This window comes from Cucumis sativus, chromosome 1 (genome assembly GCF_000004075.3).
Source record: "Cucumis sativus cultivar 9930 chromosome 1, Cucumber_9930_V3, whole genome shotgun sequence".
Classification (NCBI taxonomy): domain Eukaryota; kingdom Viridiplantae; phylum Streptophyta; class Magnoliopsida; order Cucurbitales; family Cucurbitaceae; genus Cucumis; species Cucumis sativus.
Window position 1 is genome coordinate 29,448,510 of NC_026655.2, and position 16,750 is coordinate 29,465,259.

The window sequence follows — 16,750 nt, forward strand, 5'->3', positions numbered from 1 at the left end:
TTTTTTTTCTTCTGAAGACCTCTCGTCTTAAGTAGATATAGGTGTCGGTTGAAGTGAGCTTATGTTTGCAAATGTATAAATATATTTTTTCAACAATAATAATAATGTGATATTGCGTAAAAAGTGGGTTTAATTATAAGTTAATTAATAATCATCTTGGACTCTTCTCCTTCCACCAGAACCACTTTCCCTTTGACAATTGAAATAAACAGCGGCAACTGGTAAGCCAAGATTGTAAAGCTCAGCAAAGTCTCTTGTATTGAAGTTCTGACGCCAACCTGGTGCGTACACTGTTTGCCTTCCAAGTTGTCTAAACAAGACTAGCACGAATCGATGTATCCCCACCGTTGGTCTTGGACTCTCATAGCATACTATCTCTTGCCCTACACAATTTTTACAATATTCTCTCTTAATCACATTTCCTAATAAACACCATTTTATCGTTTACAATAAATTTAGAAACTACTTATTCAAACAATCACATTTTCTTTTGTTTGGTCTCTTAGAGAGAGAGAGAGAGAGAGAGAGAGAGAGAGAGAAAGACCCTCCTGATCACTTTTACATGTTGTATTAAAAGAAACAATACAACCCCTTACCCTCTAGAATTTACAAATAACTGTTCTTTATTTTATGAATTTAATTTGCATGTTTAGTTAAAGGAAAACATCTTACCAAAGGTTGCACCTGTTGTAGCTGGAATATCAGTCACCAACCTGCAAAATGAACCATAATAATAAATAATTGATTAATATAAAGGAGCAATTAAATGAAACTAAAAAAACAGTGGTAAAAACCAAAAAGGTTGAATGAAGTTGTACATGTCTCGTATTATATAAGAGAAAATTGTGTTGGCTTACTTTTTGATATATCTAACTTACCACGAAACTTCGATCCTATTTTCATCCCTCTACTTTTTTTACTTTTTTCCTACTATTATTTTCATGGATGGCTGGTTAGAGAAGTCGTTCAAACTTTATTGGGAATCAAAAGCAAGACCCCGTGGGCATGTCTTTTTTCTTTCTTTCTTTCTTTCTTTGGGCCACAAGAGAGAAATGGAAAACAGCGTGTAGTACTTGTACAAGGAATCTCTTCATTAGTTAACCTTTTTTTTTTTTACTCTAAAGCTGAAGATCATAATCCATGATTCCCATCTGTGTCCACTTCAATCCTCATCATGTAATATATTTGAAAAAATCGATAATAATTAATTGGACGAAGGAAAGGACAATAAAAGAAAAATTCTTTTATTCATGTATTGAAGTTGATCTATCAATTAGACAAGCTAGTTTCAGCTTTATTCCCCTTTCATTCTTAATAGTGAAAAGACTCTTCTTTCTTATTTGTTCTTTATATATATACATATCATCTAGACACACCTAGCCAAAGCAGTTTTTCTTTATGAAATAGAATATTAATGTTATAAGATCCGAGATTCAAAATTCCATTAATAATAATCAACTTGTATTTCAAAAGTTAACTTGTTTGATAACCAATTGTTTTGGATTTTAAATTAATCTCATAGACATTGCTTCCACCTCCCTCATTCTTTATTTGTTAACTATATGCTAGTACCAATAGTTTGAAAAATAAAGCCAAAATATGAAAACTAATTAAAGTTAGATTTTAGAAAGTTGTTTTTGTTTATGAAATTTGACTAAGAATACAATTATTATAGTTAAGAAAGATGCAGGTAAATCTTTGAAAGATATGGTGAAAAAAGTCGTAATATTTTCAAACGAAAAAGAAAATATATGGTTATAGGCTAATTTAATTATTTACTTTTGAGTTTAAAGGTATAAAAGTATCGTTTATGAGTGAAAATGCATATCTATACATATATCAGTCTATCCATGAGAACTATGTTTGGTTCTATTGATAATTGTTTTATTATTATTATCAATAGTTGTGAAAAGAGAGGTAAGGCTTTTAACAGAAAGATGAAAAGGAAGAAAAATAAAAAGAAAAAAAGAAGGCTATGGAAGAATAGGAGAATACCTAGAGGAGAAACCACAACTTTCCTTTTGAAAAAGTTCTCCAAAGTAAAACCAACCCTTTAGTAAATGCATTAAAAAATTATTTCATGAGAATAGATTATATATATATATATATATTATTTTGGAGTGGTTATTATTAAGGATAACTTTCATAAATATAACAAATCGGCAAAACATTTATGGTTCGTGTAACAAAATGAAAAAACTCATAAAACTGAACATTTTTTAAAACAATTATAGGTTTTCTTTTGTCGGTGATTTTTTAAAATATTTTCGTTTGTCCTTCCTTTTTATACTCTTCCTTCTGCAATTTTTCTTTTCCTTTTCATCGTCTTTTTCTCTTCTTCTGCATTTATTTTCAAACTGTTATTTGGTTCAAGATCGTGTACCAAATATAAAATATCTATTTTTTCGGTTGTTATTGGGTTGTTTAAGATCACGTGTCAAATATAAAAGACGGTGAAAAAAATCGTTTGGATATTGGATTGTTAAATGTAAACGATCCTGTACCAAAAAACATTTAAACGATCGTGATCCAAATATATATAAATTAACGATCGTGAAAAAAATAATTGAGATTTAGCTATCCAAATTTAAACAATCAAATTAAATCTAAACGATCATATGTCAAATCTAAACGACCATGTGTCAAATCTAAACGACCGTGAACCAAAAAATCGTTGATATTTGGTTACTCAAATTTAAACGATTAAATATAAACAACAAACAACGTGTAAGAAAGAATAGCTAAATTTAAATTATCGTTTCCCAAATATATTACGTGCGCTAGATGCCAATTAATCGTGAGGCATTCTTTTATATTTTCCATTGTGAATTTGTGTAGATTTTTCGTTTTCAAAATTGTTCTATAGAGTATTATATTTTTTAAAAGACCCCTATTATTGTTATTATTGTATGACATTTAATTTACCCTACATAACCTAGTGGAAAAAAAAGTGCACTTTATTTGTGTTGAAAAGATAGATTGATCATATATTCTATGAAAAAAATCTAAAGAATTTTCTTTTCAAACAGTATTTACCAAAACTCTTGCTTGTACCTCAAAATTTATTCCAATATATGTACCTAAAGTTATTTTAACCACAATTTGGAAATCAATAGCTTTTAGAAATGTACCTTAAAGTTGTTTTTAACCACAATTTGGAAATCAATAGCTTTTAGAAATGTACTTGTTGTTTTTAAAAATTCCCAAATAACAGTTGAATTTAACTAAAGGAAATGTAAAGTTAACATAAAAATATTTTATCCTCCACAAATTATATCTTTACTTTTTTATTATGAATATTACATTTTCTATTCATCCTCCATTCAAAGAATTTTGGATAGCCAAGTTTTAGTAAGATGAATATGACAAATGAAAATGTTGATGTATGACCCTAAATATTTTTAAGAAAACCTTATTTTTACATTACTGTTAACATGTTTTTAATATATCTATAAAATGCATGAGCTTAAATGAAGAAAAAAGAGAGAGAGTTAAGAATTGAAAAGGAAAAGAAACAAGCAACCAAAAGTTGATTGAAATTAAACTTGTTAATTTGAACTAAAGAAGTAAAAGAGGAAGTACCAATGCAAGTATTCCCCAAGATTAGGATCACTAGGGCTAGGAGCATCAGGATCCACCATAACCTATTAACACATAGAGATTAGCCAATAAAATGAATGAATGACAATATTTACAAATAGAGTAAAATATCAAAGTTGGTTAGCGATAGTCGTCTTCTATTTATGTATTGATAGATACGGTCTTTTTTAATATTATAATCCTTTGACAATTGCTATGAATCTTAGTTCTTTTTGTACTATGTAACTCTCTTTCTTGGACTTATCTCTACCTCTATGTGATATGTGTATCAATTTTTGTATATGTTTGAGCTTTATTGAATATATTTTGATTAGGGGATACGAAGGTGTCTATCTCGTGGCGGATGTTGTTCCAATGCAACCTTCATGACCCAAACTCTATATTTTCTAAAAAAAATGATAACATAGATAGTTAATTTATACTGCGGTCTATTACAATAATTTGTTGATAGGACTCTAACATTTTGCTAGATTTGAAAATATTTTCAGTAATTTTTCTAGTTAAAACAATTTTCCACAAAATATATCAATTTAAAAAGACATGGGAAGGAGAAAAAAAAAATTAAAGCATTTACCAAAGTGAAGAAGGTTCGAAGATCGGTCCCACCAATCTCGACTCTTGGTTGATTTACAACCTGAGAGGGTTTGAGCTCACAACCATTGTTAACTTCCTTGGTGGAGTAAGTAACCCTAATCGAAATTGACCTCGAGAATGGGTCAACGACGTCGCCGATGACTCTCCCAACAACCAAAGGGTCACGATCTCTTGGCATGTTCTCAAAAAGAGATGTTTCCGTTGGCTTTGGCTGGTTTCGATGTATGTAAGAAAGCAAGGAGGTGTGTAATGCTACCGATGTGAAGAAGTTCTTGAAGGACAATGCCCTATTTATATATCCACTTAGAGGGGACCCTCCCTGTTTTTGCCTTTTTCATTTCTATTTTTTTGGTTTATATGTACGTAAACAAAAACACACAGAACCTATCTTTTGTCTCTCCTATCTTGTCTCTTGTAAACTAGAGATTCTTCACTTTTACATGTACATTTTTATGAGAAATTTTAGGAAAATATATAAATGAGTGAGATTTCTGAATTTGAAGAAAAAAAAATAGATAGATAGGTGGATTTCATGCAAGGGTACGTAGTACTTAATATTTAATCTATTAGGTGAGAATATGAAAGTCTAGTAGGTCTTACCTCTATATTATTCTAACTTTAGAAAAGGAAGCAACGTCTACTAAGTTCTCTAATAGTTTCTTACTCATTCATAACCAACTTCTACATTTCTTTCTTTATATATGTATATTACTTATTGACCATTTTTCAATTTAATTATACCATTTATAACTGGAGAATTTCTTTTATGGATATTATTGATGAACAATTGATATGTCTAATTAGAGACAACCTTTTATTTAACTGGCTATTTGTATGTCAATTTACCAACTTCTTAGAAACATTGAAGTTTGTAACGATGATCTACTGCTAATGGAATTATCCCTAAAGTAAATGAATTATTAACTCTTGACAATTAATTTTGAAATAGAAATTTATATTTATTCTTCTAAAACACTTCATATTTATCTAAATTAAAATTTAAAAAAGAAAAAACTAGCTCAAGTAAGAGCCATCACGAAAAGTCAATAAATTTAATGAATTGATCATTCTTTTTTATTTTAAAATGGCTTTATCATTATATTGATTTTTTTTTATAAATATGTGGGTTGAATTTTTAAAAATATTCAATATAAAAGATTCGAAAACTATTTCTTTTTTTTGTTGTGAAAATGTTGTTGGAAAAGACTTTTGGGCTTAGGCCCATACCAAAAATTAGAAAGAAATAGAAGAAAGTTGTCCTAGGGAATCAATGTAACTTCTAAAAATAATTATTGAAATATCATAGTTTTAAAAATATTAACAAAAATGTGGTAGTTTTCTTTCTCTCATCAATATCTTCCACATTGTCTTTTTTTTCTTTTTCTTCTCTTTATTTGTGTTACCATCGGTACTTTTGTCAAAATTTAAATTTTGTTATTGTCTTTCTCCTTCCAATATGGGAAATTTAGACTAATATTTCTAAATAATTAAATAATTAAATAATTAAATCAAAATCATTCAATTCACTTATAGAATATTTATATATTTTATTTTTTATTCATTTATTCATTTTGTCACTAATTTTATGAAAAATTATAATTATATTTTTATTTATTAGAAAAATAATGGCCCATAATTGAAAAAATTAAATGTAAATTTAAAATATATTTTATAACCAAATTACATTCATTTAAAAGTTAAAAGAAAACCAACGTATTCCCACAACGCCGACGTTGTTGATTTCAAGCTAGTTGCCATCGTCGACTCTGAACTCTATGTTGTTTTAGCTCCTCTTGGTTCTCTGGTTCTTGTTGGTACTCTTGTCGAGATCTGATATATTTGTAGGTACTTTGCAATACAAATATATTTCATTATTTGTCCTTGCCCCTACTTGTGTCCATGCATGTAACAAGTCGATGAACTGATATCTATGTATGAAGACAATGGACTGAACCCTCACTACAAGAAACAAAGCTATTCACGACGCATAAAAACATCGAAAAAAATGTTAAGTGCGTCGACCAAAGTAACACCGACGTCACATCCTACGTCGGCAAGAACGTCGGGGAAACTGCGTTAGGATAACTTTTTCCGACGTGCAACATCGGTATATAGGTATCCTCGACGTCATCTTCACATCGTCGAAATATATATATCCTCGACATACTTAGATCACGACGGAGAAGGAGCTTTTACATGGTCGATCAAAGGGAGAACACGCGAGGAAAGAGAAACAATAACCAAATTTAAATTTTCACAAAATACTAAAAGAAACAATAACCAATATCTTCCATTGACATGACATATGCTATATATTATTAAAAGTGGTTTAGGGAGGAATCATTTTTAGACGATTTTATTCTTTTTCAAATCTTAAAATGACCATATCAACTTAATTTAATTGATTTTTTATTATTTAATTAATATAAAAGTCATAATTATCATTAACTATTTATAACCTTTTTAAATTCTCACCTTCACTTGCATGTATAAGGATATGAAAAATTGACTATTTATTTCTATAATTTATTTTTAAAACTTATAAATATAAATTAAATTCCAAAAGATATATTATTATTAGATTATAATTATGTAAGTAATGGACAAAATCTCTCTCCATTTTAAACGTTCTAAAATTTTCTCTTTAATGTTTCAAATTCTACAACAAATTGAATAGAACATATCTTTCTCTTCTATCCCTATAAAAAGTTTCACATATTTCCAATAGTTTTATTCCAAAGCAAAGGGAATTATATTAAATTGTTTTTGTTGATAAAGAAATTTTGTGACCAATCACAAATTGCCATATCATTTATTAAATTAATGATAAAAAGTGCAAATAATTGAATTTGAGACTAATTAAAATTGACATGTGTCCCAAATTAAAAATTGAAAAAATGGTCAATTATAATAATGACACATGTTTTCATCTTAACCCTTGGATCAAGTTAATTATCGTGGTTCAATTAAATATTATTTACTTGGACTAAGTTTAACTAAGCCCAAAAATAAGTTTAATTGAGTCTAAAACTAAAAATAACTCAAATTCATGTGGTTGAGCCCATGAGTCAGGCTCAAGCCCATAAAACTTACCAAAGAACTCTATAAATAGAGGAGTTCTCCTCATTATCCGGGGATTGGAAATTTTTTACTCCAGAAGGTCTAAAGAGAATCTTCTCAGAAACTAGAGAACTCCCTAACTCTTGAAGTCGACCATCCTCAAAGATTGAAGCTCTTTTGAAGATACAAGCTTTCTTCCAATACTCCAATTTCAAGAACATCACATACTCCGCTTCCTCCAATCAAGCGCAAGCACCAAGTCGAGAGAGAATCACAGAATCAAATTCGAGAGATTGAACCACATTGCATCAAATCAACAAAAATACAACATCAACTCAAGTTCAACACCGCGAATCAAATTTCTCAGAAAATCTCGTGCGAACAGCTTTGATTCGGGTGTATCTTCATCTTATATTCAATTTATTTTTTAAAAAAATATATATATTTATATATTAAGTTGAAAGTCTCCGTAAGAAAATGTTTTTTTTTGTTAGTTTTATGGTATGAATTTGTTGCATATAAAGTTTTTATTTGTAAAGAAAATTATTGCATTTTTTGTTTTTGTTTTTTGGTTTGTTTTATGATTCAGGTATATCTCCATCTTATATTCAATTTTTATTTTTTAAAAATATATTTATGTATTAAGTTGAAAGTCGACTTAAGAATATGTTTTTTTTTTTTTTTGAGTTTTATGATATGAATTTGTTGTATATAATGGTTTTTATTTGTAAAGAAAATTATTACAAAATACATGCATTTTTTAGTATTACATTTGTACCAATTTATCTTATCTACTATATATTATCTTACTACCTAACATGGAGAATCATTTTTTAACCATTTTGTCCAAATGATAATTTTCTGATTTCAATTATGTTCTTTACTTCATTCTTGCTCATGTCATTAATATTTTATATTTTTATTGATTAAAAAGTTTTATAATTAATTAATAATGTTTTTCTTAAAATATTTAGTCTTAAATTTATAAATAGTACCATTTTTTTAACATGAAAATTGTTATTGAATATTTTAAGGTAGGTTGGTAATTTTTTTTAAAAAACACTCAGCTACACAATGCAATGGGATTTTTTTAAAAAACAAATAAAAAAAATTATTTATGACATATTATGTTAAAATGATTTAATAATTAAAAATAAAATAAAAAAACACCACTTACCACACACTAAACTTAAAATGATTTAATTACTATTACTATTTAAAATAAAATAAAAGTATTAATGATTTAATTATCTTTTAATTACACTCTCACAACCCTATCTCACAACCCTTTCTTAGGTTAAAACATTGAAAATTCAGCTCTTTATTTCAATAATTAAATTTTTAAAATAATTCATACAAGTTTAAAACAATAATTAAATTTTTAGAATAATTCATACAAGTTTAAAATGTTTGGTAACTTCTATTTTTATCAGCAATATAAAGAACTCCTTTTAACCATTTTTATGGAAACATTTGAACATTCCCTTCTATTTAGACTTTTTTTTAAAAAAAAATTCTTATTCCTCACTCTTATCTTTATACTTTCTATGATTTTTAAATCTAACATCATTCTAACTTTGCTTTATAGTATTGGAAAAAATTTGAAGAGATCCATGGAGTGGAATAAGAAAAATGATACAATGTCAATTTTGTGAAATTAATCAAGCCCGATAATGCTTTTAGTTATCTTTTGTTTTTTTTTTAATTTGTAGTACATGGTTACAAGCATTAATTTTTGTATGGAAGAGAGTAAGAAAATGATATATTATGTAAGAGAGTAAGAAAATGATATATAATGTATTGTCGATTGTGAAGTCAAATCTAATAAAGCCTTGAATTTTGTAATTTTTTATTTTAATTTGTTCTACATGATTATATTTACCCATTTCTCACCACAAAAAAAAAAAACACAAATATCTACAAAATTGGTTAAGGGGAGAATCAAAATTTTTAAAACTATTTTACCCATTTGTCAAAATCTTAAAATTTACTGTTATGATTTGTTTTTTTTGACGTAAATTGTTCTTATTAATTAAACTAATTTTTTTTATGTGGATGATTATAAGAAAATAAAAGAACCCAACACCCACGTACTCAACTAAACCTTTTATTTTATAAAAAGTACTTATTGATCATAAAAGTTAGAATGATTTATTATTTGATCAATATAAAAATTAAATAAATAAAAATTAAATATTGTTTTCCATTGTCTCATCCTCACATTTATTACATATATTTATAAAGCAATTTATCTAATATACAATATGCACCATGTTTTCTTTTTCATGCAACAAAAATTCAAACAAGCTTATAAAATACCTTGATAAAAAAAGTTCAATAGTTTAAAGAAAGGAAAATATTATACAAATTCAAATATATATATATAAATCTTTAATATTATTATTTTTAAAATTAACCCCTACATACTATTTATTCATTTTAGCAACAATATATCATTAGCAAAGTACTCTAAAAGTTCTCACATCCTTTATAGTATTGTTTAAAAGTTTGTTAGGGGTGGAAATATAACTTCTTTTATCACAAACATAAAGGTCTTAAATAGCATAGGTTATTCAAACTTCAATAATTCAGGACTCAAGGAAAGCCAAGGACGAAAATGGAAAAAAGAAAACTTAAAATATATTGTTCTAAAAATAGAGAAGAACGTGAGCTTAAAATTGAGAAACTTTTTCACTATGTAAGCCATTATGTGATATATTCGAAAATGAAATTTTCAATCATCACATTAGGTTCATGTCTATACAAACAAATAAATAAGTGTATATATATATATATATATATATAAAGATTTCCTGCAAAAATCTTTCTAAAGGAATATCAATACATTATTCTTCATGGAGTTTCTTGTCAACTTTTGTGAGTTTGACACATGCACTTACAATGGTCCATTTAATTTTGCAAGATAAGATTCCATGTAAAGCCCTTGCAAAGAAGTTTCAACCTACACGTTAAAGTTAAACCCTTGTTTTGTTTTATATCTCTTTCTATTCATAGCTTTCTTTTCCTCAACCCAAAAAGCAATCGTTTAACACCATTTCCACGACGAATAATAACTGCAACTTCTATAACAATTTGTTTCTATGGTTCACCCACGGACACACCTCCTACTATTTTCCTATACTCTAATATTATTACTTTCTTCGAAAATTAATTTTCTACTAACCAAATTTAAATATACTTATACATTTAAAGCTTTAGGGTTTTAATTTTCTCTTTTATCTTTAAAGTTAGAGTTCTTGCTTGGATTTGGTCATACTTCATAATCTTTTTAAATAAGTTAATATACGTTAATACTATGTACGAATTAAGTGACTATTTAGAGAAAAAATGAATGTTAAAAGGGTAAATTTTGACTAAATATTTAAACACTCACTATAGATATTTTAAAATGTAAGAAATAAACAAAAATTAGATCCAAAATTTAGTGAACAAAAATATGTTATTTTTCATTATTTATTATTCTATTATTGAGTGCAGAAAAATGTGAAGGACATAAAATTTTAGATAGGAAGCTAGTATATGAATTGAATTAGGTATCATTTATTAACTGAAGACCCTTTTGAGAATAATGACCATGTAGTTTTACTTTAATTATAATGGCCATATAGTTTTACATTTTAGTACATGGAAAAAAATTGCAAAAGATTGTAATTCGTGAAAATATCATGTGTTAACATATTTAAAGAAAGAAAAATAAAAATTAACAAGATTTATGAGATAATAATAATAATAGAAGGTTTGTCCATTCAAACATATTTCCACATTTAAATAGTGATAGAGTTTTAATTTATATCTATGTTTAAAATCAAATGAATAGACCATAGAATATTTTATAGTGAAATATAAATGGTTGAAATGAATATTTTTTTTATTAAATTCAAGGAATAAATATTTTACATGGTAATAAACTAGACAACGACTAAAGCTCTATATATTTTTTATTTCATTATTTTATAGAGAAATATAAATGGTTGAAATGAACATAATTTCGTCATAGAGTGAAATATGAATGGTTGAACAAATATAACTATTTTTTAGATATTAAAACATGAAGTTAAAACATAATTAATTAATAAAATTTAAATGAACTAAAATGTTCTCTTTAATAATTTTAAAAAGTATAAGTAAAAAAATATAACTATAATTTTAAGAATGATATATATATTCAAAAGAGGTAAAATATTTAAAAATATAACAATATCACTATCAGTGATAGATGTTGATAGACATTGAAAGATATCGATTATTGTCTACCACAATCTATCACATAGAATAGTGGCATTTTCTTAAGTTGATCAAAATATGAACGATTAACCTTGAGTCAAATATAAAATAATTTTGCAAAAGAAAAAAGTCCATAAACCCAAAACGTGAAATAACAAAAACACCCCGCGATTAATCGACAATACACGCGCGCATAAAAGCTTCTAATTCAAATGATTGTATAATTTAGTCTAAAATATTGTTTAGACATTGGTACATGATCGCTCAGATCTTGGTAAACGATCGTTTGAATCTATTACTTTTCTATCTTGGATAGATAGTGATAGTAGCCTGTCTCTATTTATTTGGGATAATATACAATTAATTGTTTAGATATTGGTACAAACGATATTGGTATTATTCAATCTTCTACCAATATGTGTACTAATATCTAAAAGATCTTTCGTACATGATCTTGTATCAAATCTAAACGGTCTTGATATACAATCTTGTACCAAATATTTAGATATCAGTACATGATCGTTTACATTTGGTAAATGAGCTTGTAACAAATCTAAACAATTTTGTACCAAATCTTAATAAAATTGGTACATGCTCTTGTACCAAAGATTAGATATTGGTACATGATCGTTCAGAGTCTTGGTAAAAGATTGTTTAGATCTATCACTTAATCTATATAGGATAGATAATGATCTATCTCTATCTATCTGAGATAGACGATTGGTTTTTCAAATTTGGTACACGATTATGTAGTTAAAAAAGAAGAAGAAGAAAAGAGATGACGAAAAAGAAAGAAATTCTAGAGGAGGAAAAATGAGAATATGAAGAAACAAAAAGTAATAATACGAAAAAGATGCACATAAATTCAATACTCGTTCTAGAAAATTTAAATCCAACAAAGTCAAATTTGAAATTTATGAAAAAATAATGGTAGCTTCATAGGCTTTTATTTTCTTTTTACACTGTAAGTTAATCATTTTAAAATAATGTAAACGTAGAATTAGATGGAATTTTCAAATTATTTTTACATGCATTCTTAAATATTTTTAAAAAATGAATTCTTTTTATTTTAAATGATAAATCTCTTCGACAAAATATTTTGTTATATTTATAAATATTTGGTTTACGTTGCTATACTTAAAATTTTAAAAATTAAATAAAAACTATTTTAATCCATAACATTTTAAAATAAATTATCATTAAACAATTAAATATTTTGCAATCAAAATATAAAAAAATTAAAAAGAAAAAGGAAAAAGACCCAATAAATATAGGTATGAAAACTATGAAATGGTGTGTAGGGACAAAACTAAAATTTTTAAAAGATTTAACACCACAAAGAATCTAAACTTTGACGATGAAAAACAGAAAACAAAAGTAAAAATAAAAAAGGCTTGAAAAGTGAAGTATATAATTCTTGGATGTGACAATGTGGGCAAAGGATCATTATTACTAAAAAAAAATAAGCCCAAATTAAGGACTTGTTTCGTATATCATTTGTTTTTTGTTTTTTATTTTTTATAATTGACTTTTACCAAAAAATGCATATTTCCTAACTTATTTATTTATTAAAATTATGAAAATAAAAAAAGAAGCTTAAAAAAATACATTTTATTTTTAAAAACACAAATAAAAACAATTACCAAACCTAAATGTTTTTTTGCTTTTAATAAACAAACATCTAAAGAGCAGATAAAAAAATAAAAATTAAAATGGTTATCAAACAAGGCTTAAATATTCTCCTGTTGTCATTGGTTTAAGTTTATAGAATGTTAGTTGACAACTTTTGGTGATATAATATAATTTAGCAGACATTTATGGAATATTGGACCATATTATTTATTGAAATATTGATTTAGGTTATTTTTAAATATAGGAACATGAACCAAAATATTTGCAAATTATAGTAAAATATCACAAGCTATTTATGATAGACCACGACGATAGACTACGATTTGTGCTTACCTGTATCATGATAGATACAAATAGTAGTCTATCATAAATAGATTGTGATATTGTGCTATAAATTATAAATATTTTAAGTAGTTTGTCATGAAAAAAAAAAAAAACGATATGCTATACTAATGCAATTACAAGGGATGGTTTCTACGGACAATAATAGTAATGAAATAGTAATAGTAATGAAAAAGCAAATTTTGAAAATTAAAATGAGTGGATATCATGAATTGGAATAGCGTAAGACATATTATTCGATAATATCATCTATTTTTATTTCATCCAACAAATTTCATAATTCAAATATATTCTCAATCATTCAATATAAGATGTTTTTAACTCGTTAACTGAAACTTTGAATTACCAAATGAGACTTTGAGTTTAGGAGGAACGTACTCTAGCATATAGTTTTAGTTTTTGGAAAACACCTCTAAAACCTAAGTTTTATATAGATTATAATTGTATTTTCGTTGTTTCGATTAGAAAACATTGGTTACAAAAGGTCAAACCAAACATCTGAAATTAGGGATGCGAGAATGACAACAAGATCACTGCCTCTATCCCTAATACTTTCTAAATATCTTTTTTACTATTCCAAACATCTCAATGTTTATGTCTACAAGAATTTTTATATATGTTTCTACTTATTCTAATTGGAAAATAATTTCTCAAACAAAACACTAATTGTTTAGATTGGAAAAGTAGATTTGTTACCAAAGAACAATTGGCAATAAAATTGTGGTAGTGATGTACCTTTCAAAACTCTAAATTTAGACTTTTCTATTAACACAAAAAGGCAGTAGAGAGGAAGTAGAAAGAAAGTAATAATAATAAGAAGAAGAATCTCTAAAATTAAAACTTTCATATTCAACAAACAGATATATCACAAAATCCCTTAAGCAAAAGTAATAAAGAAAAATATTATTGTTCTAGATTCTTGGTGACGGCATACGATTGTCTCTCTTTTTTTCTTCTTAATACGTATAATATTCATCGATAGACCTTAGTTGATAACGTTGCTTTTAATCTTTACATTTAAAAGGATTCACACATGTTGATAAAGATATTGTCATTTTACTAGCACGCATATATTTATGTTCGTTACGTGATTAAGTTAGTGCATTCGTTTTTTTCAACGTTCAAAATGAATTTAAAAAGATGGTTAGTTGTTCATATTTAATGTGAAAAAGTCTTTTTCAAGGTGAGGTTCGATGAATCGAAGTTTAATAGCTTTGTGAGACGTCATGTAATTCATTTTATTAGGGGAGCATGGTAATTGGTACACATAAAATTCAAAAGTTTGTTTCAAAGCTTAGAATAACATTTGGTTATTTTATTTTGCTTTCGTAAGTTTATAAAAATATAGGATAGTTGTCTTTAGAATTTTATTGGGTAAACAAAAAAGCAAAAATTTGACTTCATTCGGATTTATCATTGGGAAGTGGAAGTCACACCAATCATTATTTGAATGGTTAAGGCACGAACACACTTCCTTTCTCTTTTCGTATATAAGTTTCATTTTTCTTAAAAAAAAGAAAAAAGAAAATAGCTAAATTATAGATAATGTCCCAACTTTTAAAAATTCAAAAAGTTTAAAAGATGTCGTTAAACTTACTAAAATGATTTAAAAATATTTTTATCGTTAATTTTGAATAAAAAACATTAAAGTTTTTGGTTAAAAAAATATCCCTAAACTATTAAAAAGTTTCATAAATATCCTTAAACTTATAAAAGAATTTTTTTAAAAAAATAATTAATTTAATGTTCACACCAAATTTTCTTAGCCTTCAAAATAAAAACAAAAAATTTATTTGTGGATATTTCTATCAATTATTTTCACGTTTCTTTAGATTCGATATCCATAGAAGGAGTGAATCAATATTTACATTGCATATTAGAAAAATCTTGATATTACAAAATATGACACTGATATAGATATGATATAAATAAGAATCCATTGAAATTGAACTTTTTTTAATAAAATTAAGACTTCAATATATATCAATCAATATTAATATTTTAAACCTTGGTTAAAACACAAAATTCTAGAAAATCTGACGAAGTTCACAAAAAAAAAACCATCCTTAAAACCGAAATATTTTAGTATGTTTTAAGGAGTTTTTTTTTCTTTTCCAAATTAAAAAAAAAATCACCTTAAATTATAAAAGAACTATTTCTATGTCTAACTTTCAAAATTTTGGTTGATTTTTAAAATACGCATAACAAACAAAGAAATAAGGAAAATTAAAATATGTAGGTCTACGTGCATCGATGATGGGTAACACTTATTTTGTGTGCATTCAACCAAATTATTCAATCATAACTTAATATGTTGCAAGTTACTTTGTTTTTCGTTTTTATTTTATTTTTTCTTTTGTGAATGATGGGGTAGGATGCACAAAGATTGGTGTATCTTGGAACGATAATGCGCAACCTATTATGGTATTTAACTTTCAAATTTCTTTATTTTTATTATTATCTATCGAATACCTTTAAAGATAAGAATCGTTGTTCGTGTTCCTTATTTCGCTTAGAGATTTGTAGAGATTCAGTCCTTTTTGAGCTTGTGGCGATTTGGTTGTTTCGCTAGATTCTATATGCATTTACAACATGCAGGTGATTTTAGTAGATAGCTAAAGATAAAAGGTGAAAGATGTAATTCACTCCTACTGGCTTTTTAGGGATAGTAGAGAGGTTGTTCCCTTAAGTTCTTACTAAGGATCTTGAACAAGGAGCCGGACCCTTTCATTGGCTTGAGAGAGATTTGTTTTAATGGTAGGGTCATAAACCAATTGTTTATTAGATGATCAGTGGAGACTTAAGAAACAAGATGTAATTTCGGGGGTAGAAAACGATATTTTGATCTAGCCGTAATTACAAGAAACCTATGAAGGGTTGACTTACTGATAATAATGGTTATATCAAATGGACCCAAATATATTTGCATTAAGGAGAGTGCAACAGGGACTTTAATGGAATGTCCACGTAGTTGTTGTTGCTTGGTCTAAAATAGACTGCATAATTACTACTTAATTCTACTACATGCATGCATATATTCATTAATTCTATATTTTTATAGAGATTATGAAAATAAACTCCAACAAACAACAACACAATCAAGATTGAGATAGTTGCAAATTTAGCAATTAGATTAAAAATAATTAAGTATATAAAAACATTTTTAAAAAATTGCAAATATAATCGATAGACCATGTTGTAAATATTAGTCAATCACTGATAGATCATACGAGTCTACCAGCAATACAATCGATAGACCATGTTGCAAATATAATCG

General features: G+C 26.6%; 1 protein-coding gene across 1 annotated transcript; it reads right to left on the reverse strand.

Annotated features, from left to right (window-relative positions):
• Nucleotides 1-4,456, reverse strand: LOC101207969 (protein HEADING DATE 3A). Its single transcript, NM_001305757.1, is given in 4 exon segments — nt 1-383; nt 673-713; nt 3,583-3,644; nt 4,175-4,456. Coding segments are annotated over 4 exon segments (540 nt in total). The 5' UTR covers nt 4,373-4,456; the 3' UTR covers nt 1-144.
• Between the last annotated feature and the right edge of the window lie 12,294 nt (nt 4,457-16,750).